General features: G+C 43.8%; 1 protein-coding gene across 4 annotated transcripts in view; it reads right to left on the minus strand.

Moving 5' to 3' along the window:
- Positions 1-455: 455 nt before the first annotated feature.
- LOC8025860 overlaps positions 456-19,378 on the minus strand; it is a 41,422-nt gene continuing 22,499 nt past the window's right edge. For all 4 annotated transcript variants that reach the window (XM_040219166.3, XM_040219165.3, XM_040219168.3 and 1 more), the window contains 4 exons: positions 15,819-15,914; positions 10,048-10,125; positions 8,322-8,415; positions 456-1,310 (listed from right to left, as the gene is read on the minus strand). In XM_040219166.3, coding sequence (XP_040075100.1) covers positions 1,125-1,310; positions 8,322-8,415; positions 10,048-10,125; positions 15,819-15,914 — 454 coding nt within the window. In that variant the 3' untranslated portion in view covers positions 456-1,124. The remainder of the gene's footprint in view (positions 1,311-8,321; positions 8,416-10,047; positions 10,126-15,818; positions 15,915-19,378) is intronic.

A 19,378-nucleotide genomic window follows, 5' to 3' on the forward strand; every position in this document is an offset into this window, starting at 1 on the left:
GGTGCTACTAAAGGTATCCTTTGGTACCCTCCCACTTGCTTGCATTGCTAGCTTTGTTTTTAATACTTTACCTCGGACTCTTGTACCGTGCATGGTAAGAACGTCGGGACAGAGCTAAAGCGAAATCCACGAGTTAAAGTAGACTAATTATATCTTAAATGCCTATAAAAAAACAATAGAAAAAGGTCAGAGCCCAGCGAACAGAAAACGAGATGGTCACGCTCCAATCGATACAGACCTCTTCTTAATTTCAATATTGCAACAACAAAAAATACTAAGACACATATGGTCTCTCACACAGAAATTCCACAAAGACTGGTCTTAATATTGCCGCAGGTAAAAAAAAAAGAAGGAATAAAAATTGAGGCCGAGAGAATCAAGCTGCACAGAGGTCAGGAATGTTGTGCGCATAAAATAGCATTCCGACCTAGTGGTCTCCTTGGGAATCTCAAATTATATGAGCCCATGCATTTATTAAAATATTTCGGGCATTTATTAAGAAAATGACTAGGCAACACAACATCAAACATAAATTTCAATGGAGTGCCGTGTTTTTTGTATTCATTTCTGTTGGACATTTTAATGTCTGTCCATAATTCGAAAAAGTGGGTCTGCTGGTAGCCCATACGAGAGTTAATGAAGCTATGCAGAGCGCAAGTTCGGCAGCTCCTTGCACAGGGGTTGCGATGTTGTTACAAAACCGAGCACCTATCGACTGGTTAAACATATAGTGGGTAGACCTCAAGGCATTTAGCATAGACGTCTACCTACTATCCTTTCTATGAAAGCCAATGAGAGCTCGGCGCCGTTCTTACGTCACCGCGATTCCTGCGCAAGAAGCAGACGACTTGCCCTCCACATTGAGAATTTGTTTTAATTAACAGAAACACATTTTTTTATTGTGTGTGATTTGTCTATTGTTGAAATAGTTCTACTCACTAACAACACACGAAATGGGAGACGTGGCGAGTCGTGAACATCCATTTAAAGCTTCTTAGTCAACGCACCAAGAAACGAGATGCCTGAATATAATAAGCCACGCCCGGCGTTTCTTAGACTGCCAGTGACTCTTTATAATTATTTGTATGTCAATACAACTTTTATATGCATGCAAAATCAATAAATTACGCCGGGGCGTCGTTGACACTTGAGTCGGTTCGCGAAAGTATGGTAGGTAACCGGGGATCTTGGGGACGGCCGACATTCTCTGAACTGCCTCGCCACAGTGTTTGCCGATCGGAGTCTCCCTCGAATCTTGCGTTTGACGCACAAAGTGCAGCGGTGAGCCAGGAGCCCGCAGTAATTAACGCCTGCAAGAAAGAAAAAAAGAACCATAAAGATGAGATATCTCCGTCGCTCTTTTATTTTCCTTGGATAGACTATATTTTAGAAAAGTCAGTCTAGCTACCCAGTGCAGAGCCAAACCCGGCGCTTTAAAGGGGTACGAAAACCAAATCCTGAAGCCCATTTCTTTGCTTCAACACGTCGTTGGTATCAGTAGAACCTCAGAAACTTCAATATTTCGTCTGAAAACGTGAGGAAATATATTTTAAACTGAATTAAACGTTAACCACATTCCACTTGGTTGTTGGTTATGAAGCTTCAATGGAATGTCGTGACGGCATCGGCCTCTGAACGTAGCGCCACTATATAGGAAGTACCCTCACTAGTACTGATTACCTAGGCCAGAACGTAATACCGAAGGGTTGGTGAAGAACGCCAAAGTACAATTGGCCACCTCGAATTCACTCCGCCAGTCAATCGCTTCCACTCATCCTTTGGTGTCACTGATGTCAGGGGCTGATTAACTATATTTTTCAACATGGCGCGCAGTGCTTTCAACTTCGCTCTCGCCGAAAGACGCCGACCTCTCGAAGCGATCCGAGTTTACGTCGCAGAGCTGCGTTAGTATGCACTTTTGTGTATGGTAGTTTCTGTGCGACGATGTGAGAAATCAGCAATCGTCTCGCCGCACACTTAGTCGCCATCGACGTCCCAAGTGCTCCCGCCTGGGCGATCACGTAAGCCTCGCCGACGAGACCGACGAAGCGGTGCCGATTGCTTCGTTTTATTCATTTAGTGTCCGCTACAGAGACAAGTGGTGTTGCAAAATCGTGGCGGTGAAAGTGTTTTTTCGTGGTAGTTTTTGTGTTCTGTGGCTTCGCTTGGGAAATCGCGTGCCGTCGAGACCAGCGCAACTTTTCCTTACTCCGATGCGTTCCCTTCGTTCGTTTAGTATTCACCCTTGTGACAAAAAATGTCACAGAAACATTGTGTTGTACGCGCTTATTCCCGGTGCTGTCACAACGCTGCGGTCCCACCACTATCGATGCGACACTCTGCGTGAAATACTCGAGAGATGCCACTTCCGTGCTATACCTCACCGGACTCGGCCTGCTGGATCCCTGCTCTCTTTAATAAACAAAGGATGCCAACTGGCACGGCGCCTTGAAAGTGATATTTATTTATCCATGAAGCTGGCGCCCTCACCGAGTAGAATCGTTTTGATCAGTCGGTGGTAAATCAGGTAAGCAGCAACTGCCTTGTGCAACCAATGTCACACAAGATCCTGACGTCACCTTAGACGACATCAGGTAGAAAATCGACCAGCATCTTGACTCGTGCGAGATAGCAGAGGTACCTTAGCCTGCTCGCGAGGATGTCGTCTCGCTCAAGGAGCAGCGAGCTCGAGCCGAAAACCGATGTTGCCGATGTCACCATGTGGGCCAAGTCCCGGAGCAGACGATGCACGACGTGTTGTCATAGCGCGCAGGACTACGCAGGGTCTGCCATCTCCCGGTGATATGTTACAGCCGTTGGGCACTCTGACTAATTGAGGTAGCAACTCGTTGACGCCACCAAGTGTCAAAGCCCATAACTACGGTACGCAGGTATAGCCTCCGAGATACCGAAGCCCGCGCGCGAGAGCTTCTCCGGCCGTCCCATTCGAGTCGCACCCCAGCAGTACACGCGTAATGAATGATGGCCTCCAAAAATCCGATGCGCGCGCACGCTTCTCCGGCCGTCCCATTCGTGCGGAGAAGGCGTAATCGGAAAAAGAGAAGGAGGCGGCGTCTCTCCGCGGTGAGGCGCTTTCAACCCAGTCATCGACAGCATGGCGCAAGGGAGAAGAGTCCCAGAAAAGGTCCTGTTACGTCGAGTTACTGCAATGTCCACCTACAGCTTTTTGTATATTGTGGTGGAACGGTGAACAGCTCCTTTTGGGAAGGACATATACAATGGTGATGCTTATTTAACATTAGATATTTATCTGTATATGTGGCGGCTAGCGCTATAAGCGCGCCTTTTGATATACAGTGATGTCTCGTTGTTATGGACGCCTCCGTTCCCCCCAAAAATCGGCACCATGACAGAACAGCACACGACAAAACCGCACGGTCAAAACAGCACGCGTTAAAACAGCACAGCGTCAAAATAGCACGCGACAAAACAACACAGCGTCAAAACGGCACAAACGGCACAACGACAAAAGAGCACATGTTAAAACAGCAGTGTCAAAACGGCACATTGACAAAACAGCACAGCGACAAAACAGCACAGCGTTAAAAGGGCACAGCGTCAAAAGAGAACGCCGTCAAAACAGAACCGCAACAAAACAGCACAACGTTACAAACAGGACATTGATAATATAGTGGGGTTCGGCCTTTTCGGTTTTTAATATTTTGAAATTCGGCGTACTTCTTTCGTTTCTTATTCCAAACAGAAGTTTTCGGTTTATTGCGATGTATATTTGTATAACCCATAAACTTTTCGCTTCTTTTCGGTTTATTGACGAAAACCAGTATACTGACGAAAACGCAATAGTTAAAAGCGTTTGGTTAAAACGTGTAGTGAATAAACCAGGTACTGGTTTTCTTATTCGTTGCGTTCTGTGGCAGCCGATGGGACCTGTTTTGCAAGACGCACTGGGGAACCATCGCGATCTGACATTATCTTCGTGTGCTCGTATTTGTACACAAAACGAATATGAGCTTCACTACCACTTCGGTCGGTGAGGAAAATATCAAAATCCAGAAATTCGCAAGCACTGTACTCAGTGCATTTTTCCCCAATTTCACGACTTCGAAAGGTGATAAATTCGCGCTGACCACTGAAACGTCAATTAAACAATCCTATTTATGCCCTCCTTTAGTAGACGGAAGCTAGGGGTATTAAAAAATGTGCGTCATTCACGGACGCCCTTGGTCTTCATTATTCAGTTCATAATTAAACTCTCTTTGAAGAAAGCATTGGGCACAGAAGTCCCTATCACATGTAATAAACCCAGATTTTGTCCTGGAGACCCTTGCGCCCCTACAGCTTTCGTTGAAAGTTGAACTGATCTTGAAGGAAAGATGAAAACTGCGAAAGGAAGGGGTCATACGGTCAGTAATGAGTCACATCCCCCCTCCGGGATCCGGCCAACTCGTCGAAAGCCAACTTGTCGACGGCCAACTCGTCGACGGCCCATTCGTCGAATAGGGCAATTCGTATTAGGGAAATTCGTCGAAGGGCAACTTGTCGAAAGAGAAAATTGGTCGAAGGGCGATTTGTCGAATGGGTTGACTGACGGTCCAAAGTAAACATTGGTGGTTCCTCTTTATCTTTTAACCTAAATTTTTGTTTGTGTTTAGACTACGGTCAGCGCCTTTGTTAGTTACAAGATGGAAAGCAAAATTAGAAGAAGGCAAAGACAAGAGCGAACCTATAGACAAGTTGAAAAATGTGTCATCTCAGGATCGTCCCTTTGTTACCTTTTTTTATTACTTATGTTGTAACCAGCCGCCGCAGGCTGTCGCCGGGAATGGCGTGAACGGTTGGGCCAGGTGGATCGACAACTTTGTTAATGAACCGCCGCAAACTGTTGCCGCGAAGCGGCGTGAACTGATGGGCCGGGTAGGCTAATACGCGCCCCAGTGATACACGAGCGACGTAGTTGCCCTGCCCCACTGCACCGTGAAAGTGGCGAAAGCGTCAAGGTGTTACCTTCGACAAGAAAGAGCAGACTGGAGGTCAGTTTTTAAGGAGAGCGTCAATTGTACACATTTTTTTACGGAAGAGTTACATCGAAAAGACAGAACACGGATTATTATAGAACAATATTAGCTTTAAAATTTAAAGAAAAAATTATATATTTGGCTTTAAAGAAGCGGCGACAAGTTGGCCTCTTCGACGAGTTTTCCTTTGACGAGTTGCCCTATGACGAATGGGCCTATTTGACGAATGGGCCGCCGACGAGTTGGCTGTCGACGAGTTGGCTTTCGACAACCTGGCCTAGACCCCCCCCCCCCCCCCCCTCCCCCCAACCCACCCCTCCAAATGCCCTCGAAAATACTGACCTTTTTAAGTTAAAACCGAATTCGGAAAAATGAATTCTGGGTGCGTTTACCGGTTTTATTCGGTTTAACCCAAAAACGATGAACCCTAAATATAGCGTATCGAGTTAAAAAATGCATGTCTCAAAGTAGGCACTGTAAAGGAAGTGAGGATCTAGGCCAATTCGTCGAAGGCCAATTTGTCGAATAGGTCAATCCGCAATAGGGTAATTCGTCGAAGGGCAACTTTTGGAAGAGGCCAACAGGTCACCGCTTCTTCAAGACCAAAATATATATTATTTGGCCTGAAAAGCTAAAGCAGATACTGCCCTATACATATAGTAATCCGTAAAATCGCCGCACGATAACTGACTTTCAGTGCGTTCTTTCATGTCGAGGAGAAGAACTTGTCACCACTTACATGAAAGCCAAATTAGATGGTATGTTGCACTTAGGGTTGCGGAGTTTGTTGAGCACTAAAATACGCAATACATTTTTTTATAACCTAGAGGCAAGAAATAGATGGGACAATGAGGTTTGAAATTATTCGCGCAGAGAGCTCTAGGTGAAGAGCACGCTCGAAGTTTCTGGATGCGTGCTGTTTTGGCGAGTGCTCTTAAGTCACTGTGCCGTTTTGACGCTGTGCTGTTTTGTCGCGCGCTATTTTGACGCGTGCTGTTTTGTCGCCGTGCTGTTTTGACGCTGTGATGTTTTGACACGTGCTGTTTTGAACGTGTTGCTTTGTCGCGTGCTGGTTTGTCATGTGCTGTTCTGTCGCATTCCCCAAAACAATCGTTCATAATATGACGTGTCCATATTAACGGGACAATGATGTAAGGATTTTCCTAGCTTGTTCCCGGTTCCAACATTGTTTCAGGTTGGAACAAGGTTAGAATTCATAAATTAACCAGAGTTCTTTTTCTTTAAATCCCAATTTCTGTTTGCATATAAAATAAATGACATTACAAGGTGAATAACAGAATACGGTTCTCTGTGCTACATCTGCCAAAAACTAGATGTTTAGAAGGTAACGCCCCACCTTTAACCTACACTTATCACGAAGTTTATTAAAAAAAGGTGCAAATCATTGCGAGGTGGTCGTTTTTAATGTTAAAAACTAATATTAAAAGTATTAAAAGAGGGACACACGGACTGCACTATATAGAATCAAACTTCGTGCTCAGGCTCAAAATCTACGTCAAACAACATGCAAAGATTAAAAAAAAAAAAGAAGTGCAGCATCATTCTTTTTTTTTAGGGAACTCCAAACTTTTTATGTACGGAGCTAACTTTTTTTCTGGGGTTTTGCACAGGCTGCAGATTGCAGTCAAATATATCAAAAGGCGCGCTTGTAGCGCTTGCCGCCACACGTCCGGATGAATACCTCAAATTAAATAAGCATCACAACTTGTCTATATACTTCCCCAGAAGAGCTGTTCACCGTTCTACCACAATACACAAAAATCTGTAAGTAGAAGTTGTAGTAACTCGATGTAACAAAACTTTTCTTGGACCGTTCTCCCTCGCGCCATGCTGTCGATGACTTGGTTGAGAGCGCCTCCCCGCGGAGAGACGCCGCCTCCTTCTTTTTCTCCGATTACACCCTCTCCGCACGTTTGGGACGGTCGGAGAAACATTCGTGCGCTTCGGGATCTCGGAGGCCATGCACTTGGCCCTAGGGAGGCCGATGACGTCGCGGGCAAGTCGCGGGGTCGACGGATGTACCGAGGAGCACCATGCTCTTCGATACCTGATTTTGAAGCGCTCGCCAGAACCGAGCATTTAGAACGAAAAATATAGTCATCCGTTTCAAATACAACCGTGCGATTGTTATTAGCAGATGGAGTTTAGAACGTTTAACTTATTTCTGAACGCGAGAGGTATATTCTAAGTTTCGATTCAGTACCCCTTTAATGGCCTCATTATAAAGCTTGTCCACACCAGAAAAAGAGCATGTCTTCAAAAGCATGGACCTCAAAAATAAGAATTGATTCTAACATGTTGGCCCTTGCACGGCATCTTTGATTCGGGAGGTCAATCAAGTGCACTTCATTTAGCTTGTCTTGTTCTCTGATCATCACCATTTGTGCGGAAAGATTGAGGCTTTTGGAGACTGACACGAGATGGTTCTTCCCTGTGAAAAGGCTTTATTGTAATTTTTGGTTGTATAATCGACAGATACCTTATATTTGTATAGTGCAACCAACTGAAGTCTTTGACGATACATATATCCAATTAAAATGTTTCCTGAGCTGTATACATTTTAGCACGAGATGAACAGATCCAGGGAAAGATTTATTGGGAGGCTGCTATCAGGAAATCCAAAAAGAGACAAGCGCTCGAGGAGGTTAGGAGATGTGATAGTTAAGGAAGATAGGGATGATAATAATGATGAAGAGGAAGAAATCAAGATTAAGAAGAAATTGTCCACGAAGGTTCTCGCATCTTCAAAGCCGCTAACCACCCCTGTCAACTAATTGCTGTACCGAGTAAACAAAAAGCCACCGTCACGAATGGAGCTGTAGCATTGTTTGATCCCTGCAGATAATGTGAGTCAGACGTGAATGGCATCAAATTTGCGAGAACGCCAAGTAGAAAGGATAAATAAAGGAACATTTCGCTGCCTGGGATAGAACCCGGATCTTCCGCGCGACAGCCAAGCACGGCAACCATTCGGCCACGCACGCGCTCGCTCAGCGACACGCGTGGCAATATCAATTGTTTTATGTTCATTGATAAATGAGGCAAACAAAATTTCCATCTTACGTTCATTAGTCTCCTAAGTATTCGGAGAATACAAGATAAGGTAACAACGAAAAGAACTGATGCATGTCAAAGAATCACCCGAAAAACAATTGCTTAACGGAAGGCCAAGCTTACCAAATGTTAGCCAGTTCTACAACACCTTGATGGACATGATAATCAGTGACGATACGAACTATGTGCATTCATCTGGATATCTTTAAGCAACAACACGGTAATTGCATTGATATCGTAGGCACTTACGAAAGTTGACAGTGTACCCAGCATGAACATGGACCCTTTCCGGTAACCGTAGCCCGTGACAATAAACGTAGCAATGGGAGGCATAATCATACCGCTGAAAACAAAAATAAAACGAAAGCACATCAGGTTTTGAGATACACACAAAATAAGCGTCATCGCTTGCGGATAAAAGTGTGGACCTCGATTATAAAAATAATAATAATAATACCGCGTGCGTAGCCGAGTTGGCAACGCACGCGGCTGCCATGTCGAGAAATCGGTTTTGAACTACGCCCGGCACGGATCGTTTCATATTTTATTTTAGCGCGCACTTTTTTGGACAGTTCCAGCCCATTTTTGGCAGTAATCTAGTGGTCTGGGTTGGAACATTTTTGAACAAAGCGTGCAGGGGCGTAGCAAGGGGTGAGGGACGGGGGGGGGGGGGGGGGGGGGGGGGGGGAGGCGAGGGGAGTTAGAACACCTACCTCCCTCCCGCCCCATGATTTTTTGTAATTTTTCGTTCTGGCGCACTCCATCACCACACGGAAGTCGATACCCTACATGTTTCAGCAAGTGCCCTGATTCAAACGGCGAAAACACTACTTTGAAAAGAAGCGTAAGCCGGTTTAAGGGGTATTCACACGAGGGAGAAATCCCGGGGATTTCTCCCCGGCACGCGCATCCCACGACGAAGACGTCAGGCTTTGCGATGTGCAAAAGCCTCGCGTTTCGATCTCGTGATGCGCGCGTGCCGGGGAGAAATCCCCGGGATTTCTCCCTCGTGTGAATACCCCTTTATTATCTTTATCGTTCCCGATGCCAGTCCTTTTACCATACCTTCTTCCTAAAAACTGCTCCTTTTTTGATAACAGTTCCAAGCTCCGGGTAATTCAGTTTTTCACTCAGCTTATTCCTTGACACTTCCCTGTTGTCTCGACAGCTTTCGCGGACCCTCAATACCCTCCCAGCAAAAATGCGTAGTGGAACCACGCTGTTCTGCCCTTGCTCGTGCACGACATGTTCCTTTGCTGATGTTATTTGCCTGAAGTTGGACCAGCACCTTTCGCATCGATCTATAATATAGATTAAATTTAATAGTTCAATGTTTTAAATTTGTGGTGTCAGTCACATAGGAAAGTGCTTTTATAGCGTTCAGAAGTAAACGGCCCTCTCTACGGGCTTTCTTTTTTCTCTTGATAAAGGCCGTCGCTTGACAAAGAAGAATCTTTGTCCAGCGACGGCAGGCTTTTTTTTTCTACCTACCCCTCTCCTCTGGAGGGAAGCAACAAAGTTGTAAGTTGAAAGTATGGTGTATAACAGAAAGACAAATTGTTTTTGCACTTTTTCTGCTCTTCTTTTTTTTTTGTACAAATAGCTGCTTTTATACCAGTGGCTACGCCACTGGTATAAAAGCAGCTACTTTAACAAAACCAGGCACGTGTATAAAAGCAGCGGAAATGCGCTGCTTCGGTACAGTCGCCCTTCCGTCGTCAACGCAAGATGCTGGTTCCTTTCTCATCAAGTTAATATAGGACTAAGTTCGCCTCAATAAAATTCATTTTCAGTTTTACACTCGCCTGCTACTCTTATTTCTCACAATATTCCACGAAGCTGATAAAATAGTTAAACAACTACCAACAGTTGCATCAATGTGCAGCATAAAAAAACAATCACAAATTACTAATTTCTTTACGCATGCGAAAGGGCAACGAAACAAAAATTAATAAGTTAAGATGGTGTATTTTACCCAAGTAGCAGGCACCGGCAAGCAGAACTGGAGATGAAGCTGGTCGTTTTCAGATCATTTGGGTATCCAGCCGCGTTCCTGAAATACAAGTGATAAAAATATTTCTTCAAAATTTAATATTTCCAAACAAAAGTAAACGCAATTCGTGGTCCCGTTACATATCCTAGTATGCAATGGACTGACTCAATACCACACAGCTCCTGGCTTTATACAATGTTGGCATTTATGAGCTCACTTTAGGATCATCTACACAGTACTGTAGACTGGGGGCGAGGCTCGCAAGAGGGGAGAGATGTCAAAGTTTAGAAAATATTTAGATAGCGTAAAAGCGCAAGTAAGCCGGTGTGCAACGTTCATAAGTTATGTCAGTCTGTGAATGAAGACGGAGAAAGACATATGACGTCTCCTCAAACTTTCCCTCTATTCTATAACTTTCATGCACACGTCAAACCCTTGTAGAGACCCTCATGTCCAGCTCAGGCCGCTAACTAAAAAAAAAAAGACAAGAAAGCAGCGATGGCTCAGGAGCGCGAGCAAATTAAAATCCGTATGAATCCTGCCGCTGTCTGAGCTGGTCGTCGTTGTCTCCAGCTCCTACATTGGTGACCTGGCATCGAATTCCCTCCTACCACCGTGCTCCTGCCATGAATACTGCCGGCCAGTCCAACGTTCCTCACAGCGACGCCCTTCTTGCGGTTACAGTCCAAAACATCCGGCTTCCACCATTTTGTGCGAAAAACCCTCACGTATAGCTGATGCAAGTCGAAGCCCAGTTCCGTCTCCGATATATCCCCAGTCAGGAGACGAAATACCTTCCCGTCGTCTCCTCCTTGCCAGTCGACGTCGCCAAGAATCTGGCCGACATTCTCACTACGCCGGAACCCGCCAACCCCTTCGATCATCTGAAGGCAGCCATCATCGAACGCAAGTTCGAGTCTAAGCGAAGCAGGAAACAGCAGCATCTCACATCGGATGACGTTGGCAATAGGCGTCCCTCCCAACTGTTCATTCGAATGAGTCAGCTGCTGAGTGATCAAGACCAGAACCCGAACAGCCACCCTCTGCGGGAGTTGTTTCTCCAGCACCTTCCACAGACATAGTCTTGGTGCTACCTGCCGCAGAAGGCATAACGCTAGAAAAGATTGAGGAACTCACTGACCGAGCCGCTGATTATTCGAGGTCGCCTAGCATTGGCGCAGTCACCGGTAAGTCACCAGCAACACAGGATGACTTAAGACCCGCTCGGCTCGATGACCATATTGATACCTTGAGCCGTCAGATTTCTGCCCTCGCACCTTCGTCACGACGCCACCATCCAAGGAGCTCGCGTTCCCACTGACGTCACTCTGAACCTTCTGCCTGAACACTGGTCAGGCAGACCCTCCCTCGAGCGCATGTTGGTACCACTGTACCTTCGGCAGCACTGCCCGCAAGTGCAGCCAACCATTCTCGGTGGTCGAAAAGACCAGGCACTGACGGCACCAAGTGACACCGGTCGACAGGAAAGCCGCTTTTCTACGTTGTCGATAAGGTAGCCGTCCATCTCTTGCTTCTCGACACAGGAGCTAAGGTTAGCGTTCAACCTGCTTCTCTTTCGGACCGACGATGCAACCAAACGCACGAACCATGCCTTCTGGAAGCCATGTGAAAAGCTTTTATGATTTCACGCTTGATCCTGTCTCTTGATCTATATAAGATGGTTGTAGTTCCAAGGGAAGCTTTGCAGCTGCATCTTGCACAGTGTGCTGCGAGGTTACCAGGTGCTTGCAGCCGCCCGATCGCGTATTTGTGCTCTCTTATACCCTAGTTACACGGGCACTTTGAACTGTCGTTGAGTTTAATCACATTTATCGGTTCCTACTGTGATTGAGCTGAACTGAACAGAGATGGTCTTACACGGCTCTTTATAACCCAGTTGATGCAAACACAAAACTAGTTCTTGTGCCACGTGATCAGTATAATTGTTAAAGTAATTTATTCGGAGACACTTTTTATTTATTATAAGTATATCGTACATTATGTTCAATACCTTGTTGCTTTTAGCGCCGTTTCCATGAGTAGCAAAGCAGATTCAGCGCTAGGTTGCGCATATTTTAGGCTAGGTGGTGCAAGCTGCCGCCCGCTACGGTGGGTGCACCCATTACTATTGTCCATTTAGACAGCTGGTCCCGCCGCCATCTTCGCTCCTTTGGTGGCTTGCCGGCTAGCCGGGATCGTTTTAGCGGCAGCTTGTACGCCCAAACCTATTGCTTCATGGATATTGTGCTGGTACGATTCTTTCTAGACGCCTCCCCCTGCATTCCAAAACAGTAAGTGGCTCGCAAATGACGGTCGACGGCAGCGGTCCCGCGGACAGGCGCCATTCTACCTCCGTTGGGGAAGTCCGTTCAGTTGAACTGAGGTAGGGGAGCTCGGTGGAACTCAGCTGTCAATACCGGCTCGATGACAGTTGGCGTGGCTGTGTAACTATGGCCGATCGCGATTGAGTCAACTCTCGTTGACTCAATGACAGTTGAGAGCACAAGTGTAACTAGGGTATTAGTCTCTCGCTTATACTTCTCCCCCTTTTGTGCGATGTCTGATTTTCCAGACGCCAACGGTATTTTGTATACAACTCCTTCTTTACAGTCAACGGTCTTGCATTTGTGTTTCACGCTACATGATGCTTGACTTTTTGTGTAGCCTTTCGGTTCATTCAACGTCTTGCATGATCGTTATATCTTGAAAGGGCGGATAAGGCCACTGTTACTTCAGGTTTTCTGCGATCTTTTTCATCCCATGGGGAAAATTGTGGATGTATGGCATACGGCACAGTAAAATTTCAATATCAAATGGGGTCAGCACAAAATACCTAATAGGCTTCATACGAACCTATTTATTCTCCCTACACGTCACGCTAAAAGGGAAAGTATACTAACAGAAAGAAGGAATATGCATAGGTTTATGCAAATCACGAGCATTATGCACCATTTACCTGTCAGGAGGCAAAGGGACATTACAGGAGTTTTTTCTGGAGAATGGAGTAGACAGGCGTTTCAGATAGGTGTATTATTTTTCGGAACGCTTTTCGATTAACAAAATGACGAAGATCATGCACACAAAAGCCATAAAAAGTTCAAGGAAGTGCATAGAGAACTGAAATTTACGTTCGATTCACCGGATAGAGGCAGTCTATATCGATTATACGCTTTTTACAAATTAGCAGAAAGCAAGGAAAATTAATTTCTACAGAATTTAAAAAAAGGCATGAAATGTTACCACTGCCAACCACAAGTGACCTAAGCTCCTTTTTTAAATTTACTAAACGTGGTATTAACATCAGCATGGTCGTTGGTGTCATTAAGAATTTTAATGACATGGTAGTCTTGTTTGCTTGCCATAATGTTACAAGTTTGTGGACGTAGCCTTTGCATTTGTCTAAAACTATACCTGTGTATTTCGCTGAATCAGCTTAGTAACTTTTAATCATAAATTTAATTAGCCCTCAATATGCCATGCCTTTCAAGAAGCGGTTCAGTGTGAAGTTCCTGTATCTTCTCTTGTAGTTATTCAATAAGCGCAACATTTTTTTCTGCAACGGATGTAGTGCGTTGTAGCACAAGGACGATGTCGTTCCCACAGACTAAAATACAAATAATATAGTTTTGAATAAAAAAGCACAATAACATGTTTTTTTTACCCATGTTGGTATTAGGTTTCCTATCTTATATAAACATCCAACTGCCTGGGACTGCTCAGACCTTCGTTTATTAACATGTAAATTCCAGTTGAGCTCTTAGTTAAACCAGAAAGTCAGAAATTTCTGCATTCTCCCTCATTATATAATTTCAGTTTTAAAATGCACAAATATACTCGTAATATTGATTTTGTTTATCGGGGTGAATAATATATACTTTTTGTTTTTTTAGTTGAATTTTAGTTCCTTGAAGCCATGCGGCTAGTTCGGCAAGATAGCTATTTGTCGCCAACTCTAAGAATTATTCAGAGGACAATGAAATAAAAAAACACGTTTGCATCATCCGGTTACATGATAAGGTCGGAAGATCTTGGAATTGCTGTGATGTCATTTATGTAAAGTAAGAATTTCCATCGTCGATTCATACCGTGATGTGCTGAACTGATCAACCGACTTACCACCAAGAAACAACTATTTTCATCTCTTGAGCAAAACAAATATTAACCGTCTGCTTTTTTTTTTTTTCTTTTTTTTTAGCGACGAAGGCGCTTGCTGCGGCGGCGATGCTGATTCTTCCCGTTCCCGACGCAGAGCTACGACTGGTCACTGAAGCATCGAACGTCGCTGTTGGTGCAGTTCTTTAGCAGAACATCTCTGGTTAGCAGCCACTCGGATTCATTTCTTACAAACTTAAGCAAGCGGATCAAAAGTCCAGTAGCTTATCGCGCGTACTTCTGGCAGTGTTTATGTCCAACAAGCACTTCCGTCACTTCCTTGAGGGTCAGGACTCCCCTCTTCTCACTGATCATAAATCTTTGACGTTCGCCTTCAATCGAGAGCACAGTGACTACACCGCGCGTGAGATCAGGCGCCATTGCTTCATATCGGAGTTTACCGTCGATCTTGCTTATGGCAGCGGCAAGAACAACACAGCTGCTAACCCGCTATCCCGCGTCGGTACTATTTCATTGTCACAACAGACAGTCGACATGGAGGCCCTAGCAAGTTCAACAGCTCAAGGCGATGATCCCGAACTGCACTGCTTTCGTATCTCTACTAAATGACTAAAGTTCGTCGACGTTCCCCTACTTCTCTAAACGGTAACAATGACCTGCGAGATGTCAAGTGGTGTCGCCGACCGTTCGTGCCACCAGCGTTTCGTCGTGCCCTGTTCGACCACCTACACAGCAAGAGCCATCCCTGCATCCGAGCATCCCAGAAACTGATCACGGCTCGTTTCTTCAGGCCCAGTATGAATGTTGGTGTCCGTGGCAGGGCTCGACCATGCGTTGAACACCAACGCTTTAAGATCGCGCGACATACCGTCACCTCTGTCTGACCCTTTCGACCTCCAGATTCAAGGTTCGCCTATATCCACCCAGACACGGAGGTGGCTTAAACAAACATAGTTAGTCTAGGCCTCTTCGCAAACAGAGTGGAGTTTAGAGGCAATAAGGTTTAAATCTTGTGAATGCGGAACGTATTACGAAAAAAAGAAAAAAGATGCAAGGATTTAGAAACAAAATTATCTAGCCGTCGTAGTATACTTTTTTGAGTTTGGTTTTCACGCTGTGGGATAACAGAACGCCGTCCAACGGACACGAAGAGAAAAGTCGGTATGTTTCATTTATATAATCAAGAAAGTGTTTTACGACAATACCAATACTTTTCTACTTTTGTTTCAGAATGACCATTATTAATATAATGCCCATTTTTACTGACAAGAAAAGAAGGCTGGCTCCTTCTCTTAATATTGCAATTAAGTCGCCAACGGGGACATATGGCATAAAAATTTCAAACAATATGAATATTGCTCGTGCTGCCAGCCGGCACAAGTAAAACATATATTTCAAACAACGTGAATGATAAAGTGAATTAATTGTAAAATATTTTCTAATGAGCAATTACAGTTGTGTACAATCGTGGTCATTAAAATATGTACATTTTAATGACCGCGACTTGTTCAACGAAAGCATATCAAGATCTCATCCTAACTCGGTGTTTGAGAGACGGTTAGGATTTTGCGAAGTTAAATTCTAGATCTTGTCATTGTCAAGCACGTCAAATACAAGGGGAATTGGGTAACTTGACTTACGTGACATATCTAAGCGTATGTGTAATAGAGCAGACTGTCAAAGCAGACCATCCAAGCCCGATCAGAAGCTGACCAACGTAGATGAGGGTCAGGCTCCTGAAAATGAAAAAAAGCTTCCATAAAACATAGTTCCTTCCTTCCTTTCCTTTCCTTTATTATTCCTTTGTTATTCTTTTGTTTAAATACACAATCGTTGCTTGGACCCATAGCCGTGGAGGCTAGTCGCGGGTCCAACATTAGAAATAACCTTTCCAATGCGGCAGGCAAACAAAACAAATGTACGCACACATCAAAGTATTCACAAAACAACATAAATACTAATTGAAAAAAAATATATAGGGCATGATATTGAACTTATTCATTGGCTCGCAATTTAATTAAATACTTCTTTAAGGATGGCAATATATTGGGTTTACATTTGATGTCGGTAGGGATATCATTCCATACCAGGGCACCGTTGAATTCAATAAGCCTTTCTCCATAAATATTTCGACAAGATGGCAAATTAAACAGATTATTTGTTGCAGCTCTCGTATTCCGTAATGGTAATTTAAATATCTGTAATGGGAGTGGGTCGTTAGTTTTTATTATTTTAAATACTGTTTCAGCTATTTTTAAGTTGCATAGGAGGTCTAGTGGAAGCACACCAACTGATCGAAATAGAGGACTACTTGGTTCGGTATATCTAGAATAAGTAATGAGTCTCATAGCCCTTTTCTGCAATCGACTGAGTGGCTCTAAATACGTGGCGTATGTTCCGTCCCAAGACTCTATACAGTAATTCAAGTGACTATGTACAAATGCAAAGTATAGAATACGCAGTATAGACGAATTAAAAAACTCCCGAGCCTTTAGTAGTGTGTAGCATCCGTGTGCAAGTTTTGTGCATATGTTTTTAATTTGATTCTTCCAATGCATATCGGTTTCAAACAAGACACCCAAATATTTGTAACAGGAAACATGCAGCAACTGCACGTTATCTAAGTATAAAGCTAGTTCTTCAGAATTTGTTTGCCTTCTCCTAGAGTGAAACACAGTGTACTTAGTTTTTTTTATGTTAAGTGTGAGTTGGTTACTAGTGAACCACGTTAAGACCCTTGTTAATTCTTCATTTATTTTACCTTGTAGTTCACTTATTGTGTCCCCGACAAAAACTAATGCCGTATCGTCTGCATACATGAGTGCTTCAGACTGACATAAAACAGAAGGAAAATCATTGACGTAGAGAGAAAAAAGAATGAGCCCCAAAACAGAGCCTTGTGGTACCCCTGTAAGCACTGTTTGTGGTGTAGAGATAAAACTATTAATCCTTACACATTGTGTTCGTTTAGAAAGATAACTTCGAAATAACTCTAATATCTTTCCCCTAAAACCGTACTCATGAAGCTTGTTCAATAGTATTATGCGATTAACTGTATCGAAAGCCTTACTTATATCCAAATAAACAACCACAGCAATTTTATTTTCATGAAGAGCCTTATTAAGAAGCTGAGTTAACACGAGTACAGCGGAAGAGGTAGATCTGTTCGGCCTAAATCCGTGCTGACTAGAGCAGAGAATATTGTACTTACTTATAAATTCCTGAATGTGTTTACAAATTATTTTTTCAAAAATTGTATTAATTACACTTAATACTGTTAATGGTCGATAACTAGACGGCTCGGAAGTATCTCCCTCTTTAAAGATGGGCACAACCCTTGCTATTTTGAGCTCATCAGGATATATTGCGCTTTCCAATGAATGATTAAACAAGTGTAGAAAATGAACGCCTAAAATGTCTATATTATCTTTTATTAATTTTACTGGAACGGTATCGGGCCCGGCCGATTCGTTTACTCGAAGACTTCTAATTGTAGACGTAATTTCAGCCATCTCAATTTCCTGTATGACAAAGGTATTAACAACCGAAGCCGTTAACCTCGTGGAAACTATCACATGTGGCAACTGTGCTGCTAGGAGAGGACCTATGTTCGTAAAGTAGTCATTAAAATTGTCTACCATTTCCTGGTTGGCTAGTTCGGGTTGCACACGTCGATCTGAGCGAAGGCCGAGTGCGTGATTAACCATGTCCCAAATCTTTTGTGCATTCCCGTCGGCCTGTTCGATAAGAGAGGAGTAATATTGCCGTTTCCTTTTCCGCATAAGAGAAACAGATGCGTTTCTTAATCGCTTAAATTGTCCTAGATAATATTTGTTGCTTTTGTTTTGTTTCCATTTACGATACCAGCTGTCTTTCTCTTTCAGTACGCCTAAAATTTGACTCGATCGTCATCCAAGGGAAGACCGGCTCTCCATATCTGCTGTTTGTCCTACTTTCAGCGCTCTGAATTGCTGCGTTTTTTAGAGTATGAACAAAGTTTTGATATTCATTGTTGATGTCATGATTATACAAAGCATAAAAATTTGTTTGTTCTAATATACTTCGAAGTAGGACATAGTTTACCTTGGTGCGTATTTTAGGACAAAGATTCGCATTTACAGACGACTGGTTTTGCAAAACAACAAAAATAGGCAGATGGTCCGCTATTGGATCAGAGTAAACTCCGGCACACACACCGCTATCGATGTTACAAAGCGCGTGATCGATCAACGTACTCGAAGTACTAGTAATACGGGTGGGTTCACGCATAATATTGTGTAAGCTAAAGGATTCGAGAAGTAGAGTATAATCATTGTGCGTATCCCATACCAAGTCAATATTAAAATCTCCAAGGATTACAATGCGGCCGGTATGCTTATGAGTTATTTGTACAAGAACCGATTCGAATTTGTCTAAGAAAGGTGTCATTGCGGTGCTTGGAGGACGGTACACTACTCCACTTATCAGACTACAAGGAAGCTTAATAAAAAGTGCTTCAATATGTTCATCACCGATAGAGGCAGTATGTCCAACTTCAAAGACAATGTCCTCTTTCACAAAGAATGCAACGCCACCTCCCCTTGTACGTGCGACCCGTGGAAGGGAGGAAAATATATACCCGGGTATAAGAGCCGTTTCAGTATTTTGAAGCCATGTTTCACTTACTGCAATTATATCATATGTTTGTTGGTGCCGTGAAATACATGCAAGTAGTTGATTTAGATTTTTTCTTAGACTGCGTACATTGCTATGAAACAAAGAAAAAGAATCACGGTTTAGCGTTAAATTGTCAACCTGTTGGAAAGTGGAAGGCATAATGATCCTAAGAACACAGAACAGGGCGCTAGCATTATGACGACTACACAACTCTCGCAAGGTCCCCTTCACACGTCACATGCAGCACGGAAGAGTTTTCACACTTCCGCATGAAAATCTTGCCCTGTCTCACCCAAACAAATTTCCAGTTCTTGTCTCGCCTCTCCTGGCGAGCCTTACTAAGCAAAATCTTATTCTCAACACAAAGATTTTCATTTACGTACAGTAGGTCGTTTGCCTCGAAGCCTAGAAGACTTGTGTTGAGTTTCGTCTTCCTGGCCGCACACAAAAACTTGTCACGTACTGTGCGCGAGGAAAACTTTACCACCACATTACACCACCTTCTTTCACGTGCAAGAGTCAGACTAATGTAGGAAAGGACTCA

Source organism: Ixodes scapularis, unplaced genomic scaffold (assembly GCF_016920785.2).
Source record: "Ixodes scapularis isolate PalLabHiFi unplaced genomic scaffold, ASM1692078v2 PGA_scaffold2__306_contigs__length_199485367, whole genome shotgun sequence".
NCBI classification, from domain to species: Eukaryota; Metazoa; Arthropoda; class Arachnida; order Ixodida; family Ixodidae; genus Ixodes; species Ixodes scapularis.